At 39.1% G+C, this 12,679-nt stretch overlaps 1 protein-coding gene across 2 annotated transcripts; it reads left to right on the top strand.

The window, feature by feature from the left end:
- The first annotated feature begins 3,422 nt into the window (after window positions 1-3,422).
- LOC145481720 (uncharacterized) lies at window positions 3,423-11,099 on the top strand. Of its 2 annotated transcripts, none has more exons than XM_081460245.1 (4): window positions 3,423-3,630; window positions 5,436-5,612; window positions 6,078-6,179; window positions 8,130-10,586. In XM_081460245.1, the coding sequence occupies exons 1-3, from the start codon at window positions 3,549-3,551 to the stop codon at window positions 6,155-6,157; spliced, it is 339 nt and encodes a 112-aa protein (XP_081316371.1). In that variant the 5' UTR covers window positions 3,423-3,548; the 3' UTR covers window positions 6,158-6,179; window positions 8,130-10,586. The 2 variants fall into 2 exon arrangements, with proteins under 2 accessions (XP_081316371.1, XP_081316370.1); XM_081460244.1 differs by lacking the exon at window positions 8,130-10,586 and adding an exon at window positions 10,593-11,099 and having other exon boundaries at window positions 3,425-3,630.
- The last annotated feature ends 1,580 nt before the right edge of the window (window positions 11,100-12,679 follow it).

Below are 12,679 nucleotides of genomic sequence, written 5' to 3' on the forward strand. Positions count from 1 at the left end.
TGAAAATCATCCAACTGGTCGTTTCTAAGACACGTGTGACTGTGGTGTGACCGGCTTATAATCCATCAAATATTTTCGCTTGTACTTTATTGGTCTAAACGCACCACGTGACAGAATATACCCCAGCTAAAGCTGGATGTTCTCTCTTGGATGTTCCCCAGCTTTAGCTGGGATCCTAGGGATATTCCCCAATTTCCAAAACTTCAAGAAGATCCCACGTGTGGTAAGAAATATTTGAAGGATAATAAACACAATAGCCCGGTCTATTGACTTCCAAAATATGCTGGAATATTTGTCCTTGTGAATTGTCTGTTCCTTGAAGCTCACAGTTTTCCTCAAGCTCTCGGAAAACTCTTCTTCTCTCGGAACAGATAATATCCGAGCATATTTTAACGGCAAGGGAGGTTATTGTTTATTTATTGCACGAAAATAACAAAAATAACTTTAAAAACCGCACTCAAGTTGAATACTGATAAATTGATAAAATTTGCTGCTTTTTGGTTTCAACAGCGCCTACGACCCCTTGGAGGATTGAGCAGCGGCTACAATTAACTGCCACAACAACCGTTGGACTGATTACCACTTGGTATGTTTCGGAAAACAAAGCAAAAATAAAAGTAATTTTGCCACAAATTAGTTAAAGTGTAAAATACATTTGAGTCGATATGTAGACAGCTGAGGTTTAGTGCATTTCATCTCAATGGCCCTTTAAAGGAAAGCGAGTGTGTGTAAACGTGATTCTACTGGTATTTTGTGGTCGGCAGTAAGTGAGGCTCATTTCTTTCCTGTTGCTTAAAATTATGGAAAGAGCGAGGTTTGAAATGGGAATTTAACTCAAAACCGCTTCAGTGACGATATAATTATGACATGCGTCTTATTGTTTTTCAAGACTTCTTATTTTCTATCAAAACTGATGTGCATTCCGTCATGAAGGACAAAGGAACTTTCTTAACTGGATGTATCAAAAACCGCCACATAAGGACGGAGCCTACTTTTGTTAGTACGCACACGTTCTGCGCATCACATAAGGCATGGTTTAAGCGCCACGCGCGCGCTGGGTTGACATTGACGCAATCAACTACGCTACCAAGTACGCGACTAAAATGAAAGCGAAATTTCTTGCTGTGACCAAATCAAGTTTAATGAATCTTTACTTAAACTAGGAACACCAAAATAGCAGCATATCGCAGCCACTAACTGTTTACGTCTTCCAGCTGACAAACTAGCTTTTATCTGTCAAAAATTATACTGAAATCCAAATCTAAACATGCATCTGCAGATGGCGTAGTGCGCGCCCAAAACTAGTGCGAGACAGGCAAATGTTTTACTAGGGAAGTGACAGGAAAAAATGTAACGGGTACTGTAAAAGTTTTCAAAAAGATGAATAACTTTAAAAAACGCGTGGTTATCTCTAAATTTTATGTCATGAAATTGAAGTGGCAAGCCTATTCAACACGTGATGAGTTTCTGGTTGTGAGCTGAAGGTATTTAGGCTGTATTTTAGCTTAACCACAGGAAGGATGTCCGAGACGTTAAAAGCGCTGTTGCAACGACTTTATTATCAAGAACATACCAAACATGGGTGTTATGTTACCATTTACCATGCAGTTTTAAGATCTTTATAAATGTGTTTGCTTTTCCGTATGTAAAGGCGAATTCTCAGGAAATCTGTGAAGAAAGATCCTTTCCTTCTTTTTTCAGAAAAATGCTGATGTCAGCATTTTTTGTTTTTTTGAGATTCAAGGCTATCTCGAAAAAATGCGTGGCTACCCCAATTTTTTTGTGGATTCAAATAGCCCTTGCAAAGATCTACGTTTTTTGCGTGGTCCTAACCTGACGCAAAAACCTTTGTATTTAGTAGACACCGTCCTAAAGGAAGCTCAGTCACCGTAGTTTGCCAGATACAAAATAACATTCAAATTGAAGAACACCTGAATATAGTAGTTTACTAAGAGGGAAAAACAGCGTAGAGGAACTAGGATGGTTAAGGATGGAGACGATTAACCCGGAATACAAATGACGCATTTGAAATGAAATGAAACAAAACAATGAATATTCACCTAGTTTAATGAAGTTCAGCAAATCCTTTTCGTGACTGCGTGCATTTCTGAAAACACAACTCGGAAATTTCAAAGGAGTGGACCAAAAAGAGATGATATAGAAACTGATTGATACACGTACCCTTGCTTATTAGTCCCTTTCGTGTCAAAATCAAGGCTTTCGTTCTGTGTAATATGGGATTCAAATAAGCAGTTTCCTATCTGCTGGCTAAATTGTAAATTATACCATTTCTCCTCTCCTTAACACATCATCCCTGAAGCTGTCCTTCCCAAGCCCTGTTATTGGGCCACAATAAAACTTCCCAAGAGGCGATAAGGATAATATGGCTATTATGGCAAAAGGGTTAGACCCATATTTGTCTAGAGCTGAATTGGTCATGTGATCTATGCACACATATTACACTGGCTAAGAATATGCGTCCACTTCGTTCAATTGCTGTTTGCTAGAATTTAGCTCACGACGCGTGAGATAATCGTGAAGTCATTGAGAACACGGACCGCTTAGTAATGATCTTACAACATAATTTGCTCGACTTGTTAGCAGAATATATATTGTTGGGTATTCTGGGTACTTGAACAGGTCTGTTAATCTATATCTATACTCCCATATGAAAGCAAAGCACAACTACTTAGTATTCATAACGTTTCTAATTAACGATGTCTAAGCTTTTGTTGGGTTAAAAGCCATCGACTTGCATTTAATTTCAAAGAGTTCGTGTTCAATTGCTAAGGAAGAAGGTTATAATATCAGTGTCATTACAATCCCATGAGAAAGTTCTATTGATTGACAAGTGGCCACTATCAGGGTGTCACATAGAATGCATGGCAGTGTATTAATAGCAAATGATGCAGATTGCCATAATTGACTGCATATCACTGAAGAAGAAGAAGAAAAACAAAAAAATATGAAAGAAAGCATACGATTCAAAGAAACTTGGGCTTGCCATCGCAATTACCCAACTATACCTAACTTAAAAACGAGCGCTTGAACTGGACATGACGTATTCTGGGTGTAACAAAATATGACTATATTGTCGCTGCAAAGAAAAGATAAAAATATCACTTTTCTAATATCAGTCTATCTATATAAAGCATTTCTCCGCTCCAGGCTTCTTTATGAATTATGCCGCTTAAGCTTTCTTCATTCGGAGTTTATCTGCGTGGCAGTAAATGTATTATTCAGAACAGACAATAATGATCGAAACGTTAGTAACAAAAATAAATAGTTGTTTACTTATTTTTTTTTTTCTGGCTCATGGACCAAGATTTAAATATTGCACCAATTAACATTTATCTTTACTATATTGTATTTAAAGTGCTAACCCATTGATTCAAAATTTTCCTGTCATTCCAAATACAATATCCAGACTTCCCTTTCACAAAAAAAAGCACAGCTTTGCGTTTTAATTTGTGTTAAATTACGGAGTGAAAATAAAAGCATCACTAAGTCAAATAACTCGCGAAGTAAAGACCACAAACGAAAGTAAAATGGCGTCGATGAGTTTGCTTCTCATTTGCCTTGTGGCTCTTTTGAGACCTCTCTGGGGTGTTCCTCTGCCAAATGAAGCTGGTAGGTTTTTTTTTTCTGTTAATTGGTAACCTAAAAAACGCAGAGCTCTCTGTGCATTCAATTTTAATCGACCAGATGGCTTTAGTTAAGACGAATAGAGAGTTCAGCAGTTTGCCTTGTTAACAACATTCAGTATTCATTTGCGAACCGTAGAGATACTTAATTTTTTAAGCTAACTGTAGGGTTAATTGCTTTAATTAACAACTGATAACCATTCATTCGAGACCAACGGTGGAGCTGTTAACAGTTCTCTCTCCTAAAGGCTACATGCACTTAGACAGTTTCTTTCATCGGTTTTTGCCGCTTTAAATGAATTCCTGCGTTCTTGCCTCACTTATTCGTCAAGAATTTTGGAATGTTGCATGTTATTAGATCCCGAAGGTTCCAGGCGAAAAACATCGTCGCGACACTGAATTCCTTTTAAAGTCGATGTATTGTTCACTGTCGCGTATTGTAACGGGAAAGCACCTCTGTTATGGTAGAGATTAGAATTTATCAATAGGAATAATCGTTGACGAAAACCTCATAAGAAATGTAATTAGTTTCCCAAGTTGGGTATGAAATTTCAAGTCACCTACCAAATTCTCTCAATAGAAGAAACATACATATTGCACCCGTAACTTGACCCTTGTTCTTAGAAAATCAAGAAAAACTGTTAGAATTAGGTGAGTGTCGACTTTCGGCTAATACAATGCACATGTATATGCCGTAAGGTTATTTCACTTTTGACCTGCTGTCAAATCCATCACAAGTCATAATTTTAAATGCAATAGCCTAATAAATACAATAGCCTATTATATTTTAAATGCAATAGACTTATCGCGATCGGTATATTTGTGGTATACCGCATTTTGATTTTTAGGTACTTTCATTTTGAATAATTCTATGGGGCCATTTTTATGGGTACCCGAGACAACCCTCCCCCTGTGGCAACTTTATCGAGCGTTTACATGTGAAAACGGTTTTCCTACAGGCCGAGTCAAAGTTGACCCTTCATGATTATTCATAACCCTTGCTGAATTCTTAAATATCCCCTTTTCTTTAAGTTTCCTTCGGTCATTCGATCACAGTGGGTTTTTGGAGTTAATTTTCACTTCTCTGATACAAATTTTTGCTTTAAACCCTTAATCTAGGGATTTCGTGACACTCGCCACGCCGAGAGTTGTCTCGGTTAGGCGAGCCAAAGTGATTATACGAAGAAAAGTTCTCCCGCCTGCCAGGGTTACCCCACAGGCCGAGGTGAGAAAACTCGTCCACTCGAGATGTCTCCCCCCCCCACCGAGACGGGTTTGCGGTCGTCATGTAAACAATTAGTTGAATTTTGTAAAGAAATAAGTGAAAAGTTAGCTCGGCCAGGGTAACTCGGGGGAAGGATTGTCTCGGGTAACCGAGACCATATAAACGGGCACTAAGTTGGAACAGTTTGTAAACGTTGCCAACTGAAGATTGAACACAGGTCCCCTTGTAGGTCACTCGAACGTCTACGATAGTTTTTGTTACTATTTTTCGAAGATTGGGTTTGGCAATTTGTTCCACTCATATAGAGTAACGTATGCGCATGTATCTAAACCGGCAATTTTCTTAATTTTAACATGTATCCATACGATGCTGCCAAAGAATTATGCGATGTCGATTATTTCTCACAGAGTAGGATAAGCAGTGTAAAGAAGCTCTCTCTAAGTTGATAAAATATCTAACATTATATTCAATCCAGACATCGCTCCTTTAAGTTTTAGGCTGAGCTATGGTTCACGTCGTTCTTTTATTGATAGTTAATTGATTTTATATCACCATGTATCATGTAGAAGCGGATCATAAAATAGAAGAAGATCATGCCCAAGACTATCCGGAGATGGATGAGGAAGTCGAAGATATGGATCCTGGCTGGGATGACGAGGGAAATGGCGAAGGAGACTACGATGCTGATTATGACGACGGATATAACAGCGACGAATACGACGACGACGAACTACCTGATAAAGGTATAATACATTTCGACAATAACTGATAGCGCTTTTTAAGGTCGCATATAAATTGGTCACTTTCTAATAATTTACACTCCGTATCCGCCACATGCAGCTAACAGAGTATTTTAAATCCACTGTTAAAAAAAATGCTCATTTAGTTTCGAACAGTTTGGCATGGTGCCTCTGTAGGTGTTGGAAGTTAAATTAAATGAACAACGATCTTCGCATCATTTACTTGTGTAATCGTGCTCAGTAATAAAATTCTCCAAGTTCTATTTTTCTCCACATGCCTTTTGTTGAATTTATACAGATTTACTCACATAAAGGTAAATGAATATTATTCCCTGGAAAAGAAGTGCCTGCTGTGTGTTTTATTATTCTTTACACTGATTGACATTCGCTTAGATCATCGAGAAAAATCAAGCGACACGATCATGGCAAACACACTTTCTGCGTATGTTAAACGAATTTTTCCAACAGAATTTGACGATGAACAATTCGAGGACGAACAAGTAGATGAACTTCCAGAGGAAATGTACCAAGATGAGTATGACGAGTAAGGGGGAGAACCTCAAAAACAAGGTAATGTGCGGCAATGCATGTGGTTGTTCTTTTGCGTATGGCCGATCACATGATTTTGAAGTCAAACTGGATAAATAAGGACGATTCATTTTCAAATAAGTTCTCGAAAAGTTTGCACGTAAAAAAACATGAAATAACTGCTTGATAGTACCCTGGAAAAACTGGACCACTGATTTATAGCTTTTGGTTATGCATTGATAACTCACGTGGTAGGTGCTAGGAGTTAAATAAAATCAGAAGATTTTATTCACATAGCTTCCGAAAATGTTCGAAAATGCTCGGGTAGACTTAGGCAGTTTCGATTTACCTTCGGAAATATTAAGAAATTGTCGGAAGTCTTCGGATAATAATCGAACCGTTTGAGAGTCGTATGCTGACCTACGAAAATCTTTGGAACGCTTCAGGTGATCCTAGAATTACGTCGGATGCGTTAGCAGGCAGTCAAGTTTCTGCGTTTGAAATGCAGCAATCGTCGCTATTTGCATCGAATTTTCTGTTATGTTTCTGTATCGAAATACATTTTTTAATGCACTGTGTTGCCTAAACAGCCGATGTAAGAACTCAACAATAGGGTACCAAAACTTGCATTTCATAGCGTACAAATATCGTTGTCATGATTAGCTTTACAGCCTATCAATTTTAAAGACACCCCAAAGCCACTTAAAATAGCGTAACCCATCCTTTTTGAACAAACAATAATGTGCCGCACAACACGTTTCACCCCATTACTCAATTTTCACGCGAAGCCTCGGTAACACGCAATCCTTTTCAAGCTTTAGGCACCTTCAGACTGATGTCATGGCAGTGTATTTTGCCTGTTTTCATTTGCGGAAATCAATTGATGATAAAATTTACAGGTTACAGTTGTAATGTAGGCTTGCATGTCCAATCGGATAGTCTGACATAGATAGAAATAGCAGCTTTTCGGGTTGTTTCCTTCTCTAATGAGAAATACCGCAAGTCCAATATTCAGCTTTGTTTTCAATTAAGAATTTTTATCCGCCTTGGCACGTAGAAATATCGAGCTCCAGTGACACAACGATGAAATCGTACAATAAAACGGAAAGTCGTATAGGGAGTGCAAGAATGTGATGAGGTCTAACTAGTTAGTTCTCGTCCAGACGTATCCACATGTTTTTGTTTTTGAGATCAACGAAGAAAGAAATTCAGCGAAAAACTCGCTAAATCAACGACCAAAAGAAAGGCTGACTCATCCAATTGCTTTCTCACGTTATAACGTAAAATGTAACTGTTGCATGCTATAAGACTTGAAAGAAGCCCAAGTAGCAATGACACAAGTTACCATCTTGATTTTCACACTCGCGAAAAAGGAGGCCTAGATAGGCTAGACGCGTTCTATAACATCATTGTATTCCAAAAGCTCCTTTTACGTCCGTTCGCACGGAAACGATAAGCCAGCGCTTTTAAAAGGTCCACTTACTCTGGGGACCGTTTGGTGCCCCAAAACGCTTTTTACTTGCAGACAGAAGATCATAACAGAGAAAAAAATATCCGTTTTCAAAAAATATTGGAATAACTTATTCATTTAGTGGAATTGACTTCAAATGCAGTTGAAGAGTCGATGTAACATTTGAGTTTACATGTATGCATTCAAGGTTAACATAGCCGCAAAAACGTCAGTCATATCAGGCAAGCTGCTAATAATTGCACAAAGAAAAAGGAGAGAGAGGATAAAACTTGAAAATGAAATCGAAAATATCCGGTATTTAAGACAACAATTTGGAGAAAAAATACCTCGTTTGCAGGAGTATTAAGGCAGTTTTTCAATCTTAGATGATCCCTTTCCCCAACGTCTTGCATATCAATCGATCTTTAATACAGACATCTTACGCTGTTTCCCTTAACAACGATGTGTGATTTATTTATTAATTAGAACCTATTGGGGCCATTCCTATTGGACAAAGACCAAGGATCTAATTTTTTTTTCAGACATTTGGCTTTACCTGGGCGTAATGGAGCAGTCAGTAGAAACTCCTGACATATTCATCATCAGTTGGGAGAAGCCTCATGAAAACTTCATGTTCGTGCTCTTCTTTCATTTAAGAGCATATCTCCCTTAATTTCACTGAAAACCAATAAAATAAAATACTCTGAAGAAGGAGTTAACAGGCTTTTGAGTTGTGCTTCGCGCCATATTGTCAATAATTAATTATTGATCATTCCTTCAATTTGTGTTTATTTTTATGTTTATTGCATAAAATTTCAGTTAACTGCAGACAGTTAGGCAAGCTATCGTGTGGTAAGCGCATGACAATTTACAAGCATCAGGCGTAAACAGGAGGTACAATGTTTCTGGATTTGCGTGAGAATATTAAGCGTAAGGGAAACGCAACGCCGTGCTTCACGGAATGCTCCAAACGTTTCAACTATACTTTGTGAAAATGCCCAGCTAATTATGGCGTCATAGACTGCGTTCCATGACGGAAATTGAACCCTGTAATCAGTATGTAGTGTGTGCGGCACCGGTTAAGGCATTGGGACTTTTATTTCTTTTTGGGGGCTGAATAGGACAATTTCGATATATTGAAATTCAGCCTAACACAATAAACCTCAGCACGAGACTCTGGGTTAAGTGGGTTAACTCTGTAGTTATTCACCAGAGCCTCATACTGAGGTCTATTGTTGTAGGCTGAATTTTAATGTATCGAAGTTGGTCTGTTAATCGCGAGCGCCAATGAGCCATGTTGTAGATAGAAAGCTCTAACGCAGTGCTACCCAGGAGGGAGAACTTGCTGATGTTCGAACAACGTAACTGAGAAGCGAGGTGGTCCTCATGCAGGCTGAAGACTGGCTGGCTGGCTTGCTGGCTGGCAGGCTGTTCAAGCTATGCAAAATGTTCCGTTGAGGGGGTGTGGGATGGGTGGGGTAGTCATGAAGGAAAAATTCATCAAAGCTGCTTTCAAAATTAATTTTTACTAATAAGATAAGAAGATCGCACAGGACAGAGAAGGATATATCTTGAGCGTTCGGGGCCCAAAAATAAGTAAAATTCACGCTTTCTGGAGTCACCCACCCTTCCCTCATCAACTCCCGAAAGTTAAATCGTCATCCCCAAAGAATGTGGCGTAACTGTTTCACAGCAAGTTTTTGGAGTGCGGGGTAGTTTTTTACCGTCACACAAAAGGTGGGTTTTTCTCCTTTGTTTTAATTTGATAACAACATACAGTCGATACTCAGGTCAACTTCGATCCGTACCTTCTATTGATCGCACAATTGTGTGGACTTTGAGACCGCGACAACACTAATGCGGTCTTAAAGTATCCATTTTCGTCTCAGCGAAAACGAAGCAAAAAATCCTCGTTTATACTAGCGGTTTGGGTTTGTTTTCACCTGTCTACACTAATGCTTTCTTGTATGAAAACGTATAATTTTTGACACCTTTTCTTCGCCGATCGTCTACACTAAAATGCCCGAAAACTCTGAAGGAAACAACAGTATATAACGCTTTTTTGGCACCATTTTCAAGAGCGTATGTTTTCACCTATTTACACTAGAAACGGAGCATTTTTTAAACAGTGCGTTTTCAACAGGGTCCACTTTTGAAACCGTTTTTCGAAAGCCTCCGTTTCCATCAGCGTTTTAGTGTGCACGATAGACGAAAACTCATCAAAAAGTATGCATTTTCATATGAAAACGCATTAGTGTGGTCGGGGCCTGAGATAACCTTGAAGCATTCTTGAGCAAACCTGAGCAAGCTGATTAAAAATAGTGCATTTTAAAAGCTAATCGAGTATTAATTTGATTATCCCCATGCGAATTGTTTCACTGAAACTTCGACGATACTTCAAGGGTACATTCTGGCCGGGTTGTTCGAAAGCTGGATAACGGTATCCACCGGCTAAATCCCAGTACAGCGGATAGGTTGGTTTGTTTTGTTAGCACTTATCCACTGGATAGAGATTTAGCCCGCCGAGAGCGTTATCCGGCCTTAGAACAACTGGGGGCAATGGTGTTCTATGTTGCTATTGTTTTCCTTTGCAGCGAATTATTTACCAGCACTGAAAAGTGCGAGTCGTTATTTCGAAATGACGAAAATGAATCGTCTCTGGCTAGGACAGATATTTTTGTATCGCTTTTATATCCCTGGATTAACACGAAAAATTAAACCTAGGCCAAGTTGCGACTGATGTTAAAAATATTTGTGCTCCTTATTCACCGTCTACAGTATTTTTTTTTGTCGAAAACCATGTTTAAAATTTCTTTCTTTCTGTCTTATCAACATACATTGTATATTTTATTATCAACACATTTTTCGTTTTTTCACTTAATGTCGCGCGTTTGGTTTTTTTCTTTGACAATCAGTGTAAATTCCTTGTAGTTTTGTTTGTAAATATTTGCTTTTGGTATTGCTGTAATAGCCTCACTATAATATTGTTATAACTTTCTTTGCAGTTTCTTTACAGCTGACGCTGTTTGGAGAATGATCGAAGCATGTGTTGTCGAGGGACCTGTGTTTACATGAATTTTTAAACGAGGCTAGAGAAGACCTAAAATTATAAATTTTGAGTATTCTATCCAGACCTTTTGGAAATATATATATCAATTACAGTGATTTTTCCGCACACATGAAAACAACAACTTGCGTTTTTATATTTTAAAAGACATAAAAGACAGCAAGTGCTTATCGAAGCAGTTGTGATCTGAGCATCTATAGACTGAGACATTAAGCTTGAAATAAAGTATCTTGATTTGGTCTTTAAAGCCTCTCTGTCTTTAAATACATTGAAACCTGTATTAAGCAGACACCCCCTATTAAGTGGACACCAGCTTTAGTCCATAAATTTTCTTCGAACCAATAAAGAGACCTGCATTCAGCGGACACCTCTGTTAAACAGGCGAGGACACCAATATTAAGCCATTTTGTTGCCTTCTGTTACTACCGGACCTTTGATCTGGACCTTCCATTACTACCGGACCTTCTATTACTACCGGCCGCGGACCTTCTATTACTACCGGACCTTCTATTACTACCGGACCTTCTATTACTACCAGACCTTTTTTTACTACTGAACCTTCTATTATTACCGGACCTTCTATTACTTCCGGACCCTCTATTCCTCCCAGTCCTTCTACTACTACCGGACCTTCTCTTACTTCCGGACCTTCAGTTTCATCTGAACACTCTATTACTACGAGACCTTCTGTTTCATCTGGACCCTCTATTACTACTGCACCGTTTGTTTCATCTGGACCTTCTATTACTACCAGACCTTTTGTTTCATCTGTACCTCATGTTACTACTGGATCTTCTGTCTCATCTGGACCCCTTATTACTATCGCGCTGTCTGTTTCATCTGGTCCTCCTTTTACGAAGAATACAAAAGCAAAAACCGACACAACGTATCATCTGGACCCCTTATTACCACCGCGCCGTCTGTTTCATTTGGTCCTCCTATTACCACCGCACCGTATGTTTCATCCAGACCTTCTGTTTCATCTGGACCTTCTATTACCACTGTACGGTGTGTTTCACCTGGACCTCCTATTACCGCACCGTCTGTTTCATCCGGACCTTCTGTTTCATCTGGACCTTCTATTACTACTACACCGTCTGTTTCATCCGGACCGCCCCTTACTACCGCACCCTCTGTTTGGTCCGGATCTCCTCTTACTACCGCACCCTTTGTTTCATCTGGACCTTCTCTTACTACCGGACCTTCTGCTTCATGAAGCCTTTACCACGGACGTTGGTACAATTGAAAAAAAAAATTCTTGCTGTTCTGTAAGTGTCATGATTGACACTTTTCTGAGTGGAAAGAAAGTCGAACCTCCGATTGCGACCACCTCTCGTAGGCGACCACCTCTCCTTAGCGATCAGTCTTCCAAAATACCAAACGTTTCCAAGTCAAATCACTATATTTGGAACCTCTTGTAAGCGACCACCTCTCGTAATTATAAGCGACCGCGACCACTTTCAGAGCTAAAAGCTTGAGAATTTCTTTTGTTTCTATTCTCCCGTAAGCGACCACTTGACACATAATATAGCGAAAATTGGATAATACGGTGGCGCAGAATTATCGCACTCCTGGTTAGTGCAAGTGACGGAAATTTCTCCATGGGGATACCGGATTTTTTTTTTTTCGAAATTGACTTTTCACATAAATGAAACATTTAAAACATAGGGTAAGCCTCTGCAGTTATCAATTACTATTGAGGCGAAATTTTGACTCAATATGGTCAAAATTCTCTTAAGCGACCATCTTCCGTAAGCGACCGCCAAGGCTTGACATTTTGGGTGGTCGCTTACGGGAGGTTCGACTATACGTGTTTTCTAGAATTTTCTGTATTGAGAGAGTTTTTACAGTACGAAAAGTCATTTTCCGTTTAGCCATGAATCACACATGAATAATTAAAAGTCAAGAGGAAATAATAAACTTCCAGAAAGTCAACACAACCGCTTTCTTTTCGATCCTGGAATCTTTTGCATCGGCGTTTTACGAATGCACAAGGGTGGTGCACAAGGTGGGTGCACAAGCCAG

The sequence above is a fragment of the Orbicella franksi genome, chromosome 3 (genome assembly GCF_964199315.1).
Source record: "Orbicella franksi chromosome 3, jaOrbFran1.1, whole genome shotgun sequence".
NCBI lineage: Eukaryota > Metazoa > Cnidaria > Anthozoa > Scleractinia > Merulinidae > Orbicella > Orbicella franksi.

Excerpts from the sequence above, each read along its gene's own strand:
- LOC145481720 (XM_081460245.1), top strand. The coding sequence starts at position 3,549 with ATGGCGTCGATGAGTTTGCTTCTCATTTGCCTTGTGGCTCTTTTGAGA. Across the intron at positions 3,631-5,435 it reads TCCTCTGCCAAATGAAGCTG|AAGCGGATCATAAAATAGAA; the intron begins GTAGGTTTTTTT and ends TGTATCATGTAG. Across the intron at positions 5,613-6,077 it reads CGACGAACTACCTGATAAAG|AATTTGACGATGAACAATTC; the intron begins GTATAATACATT and ends TTTTTCCAACAG.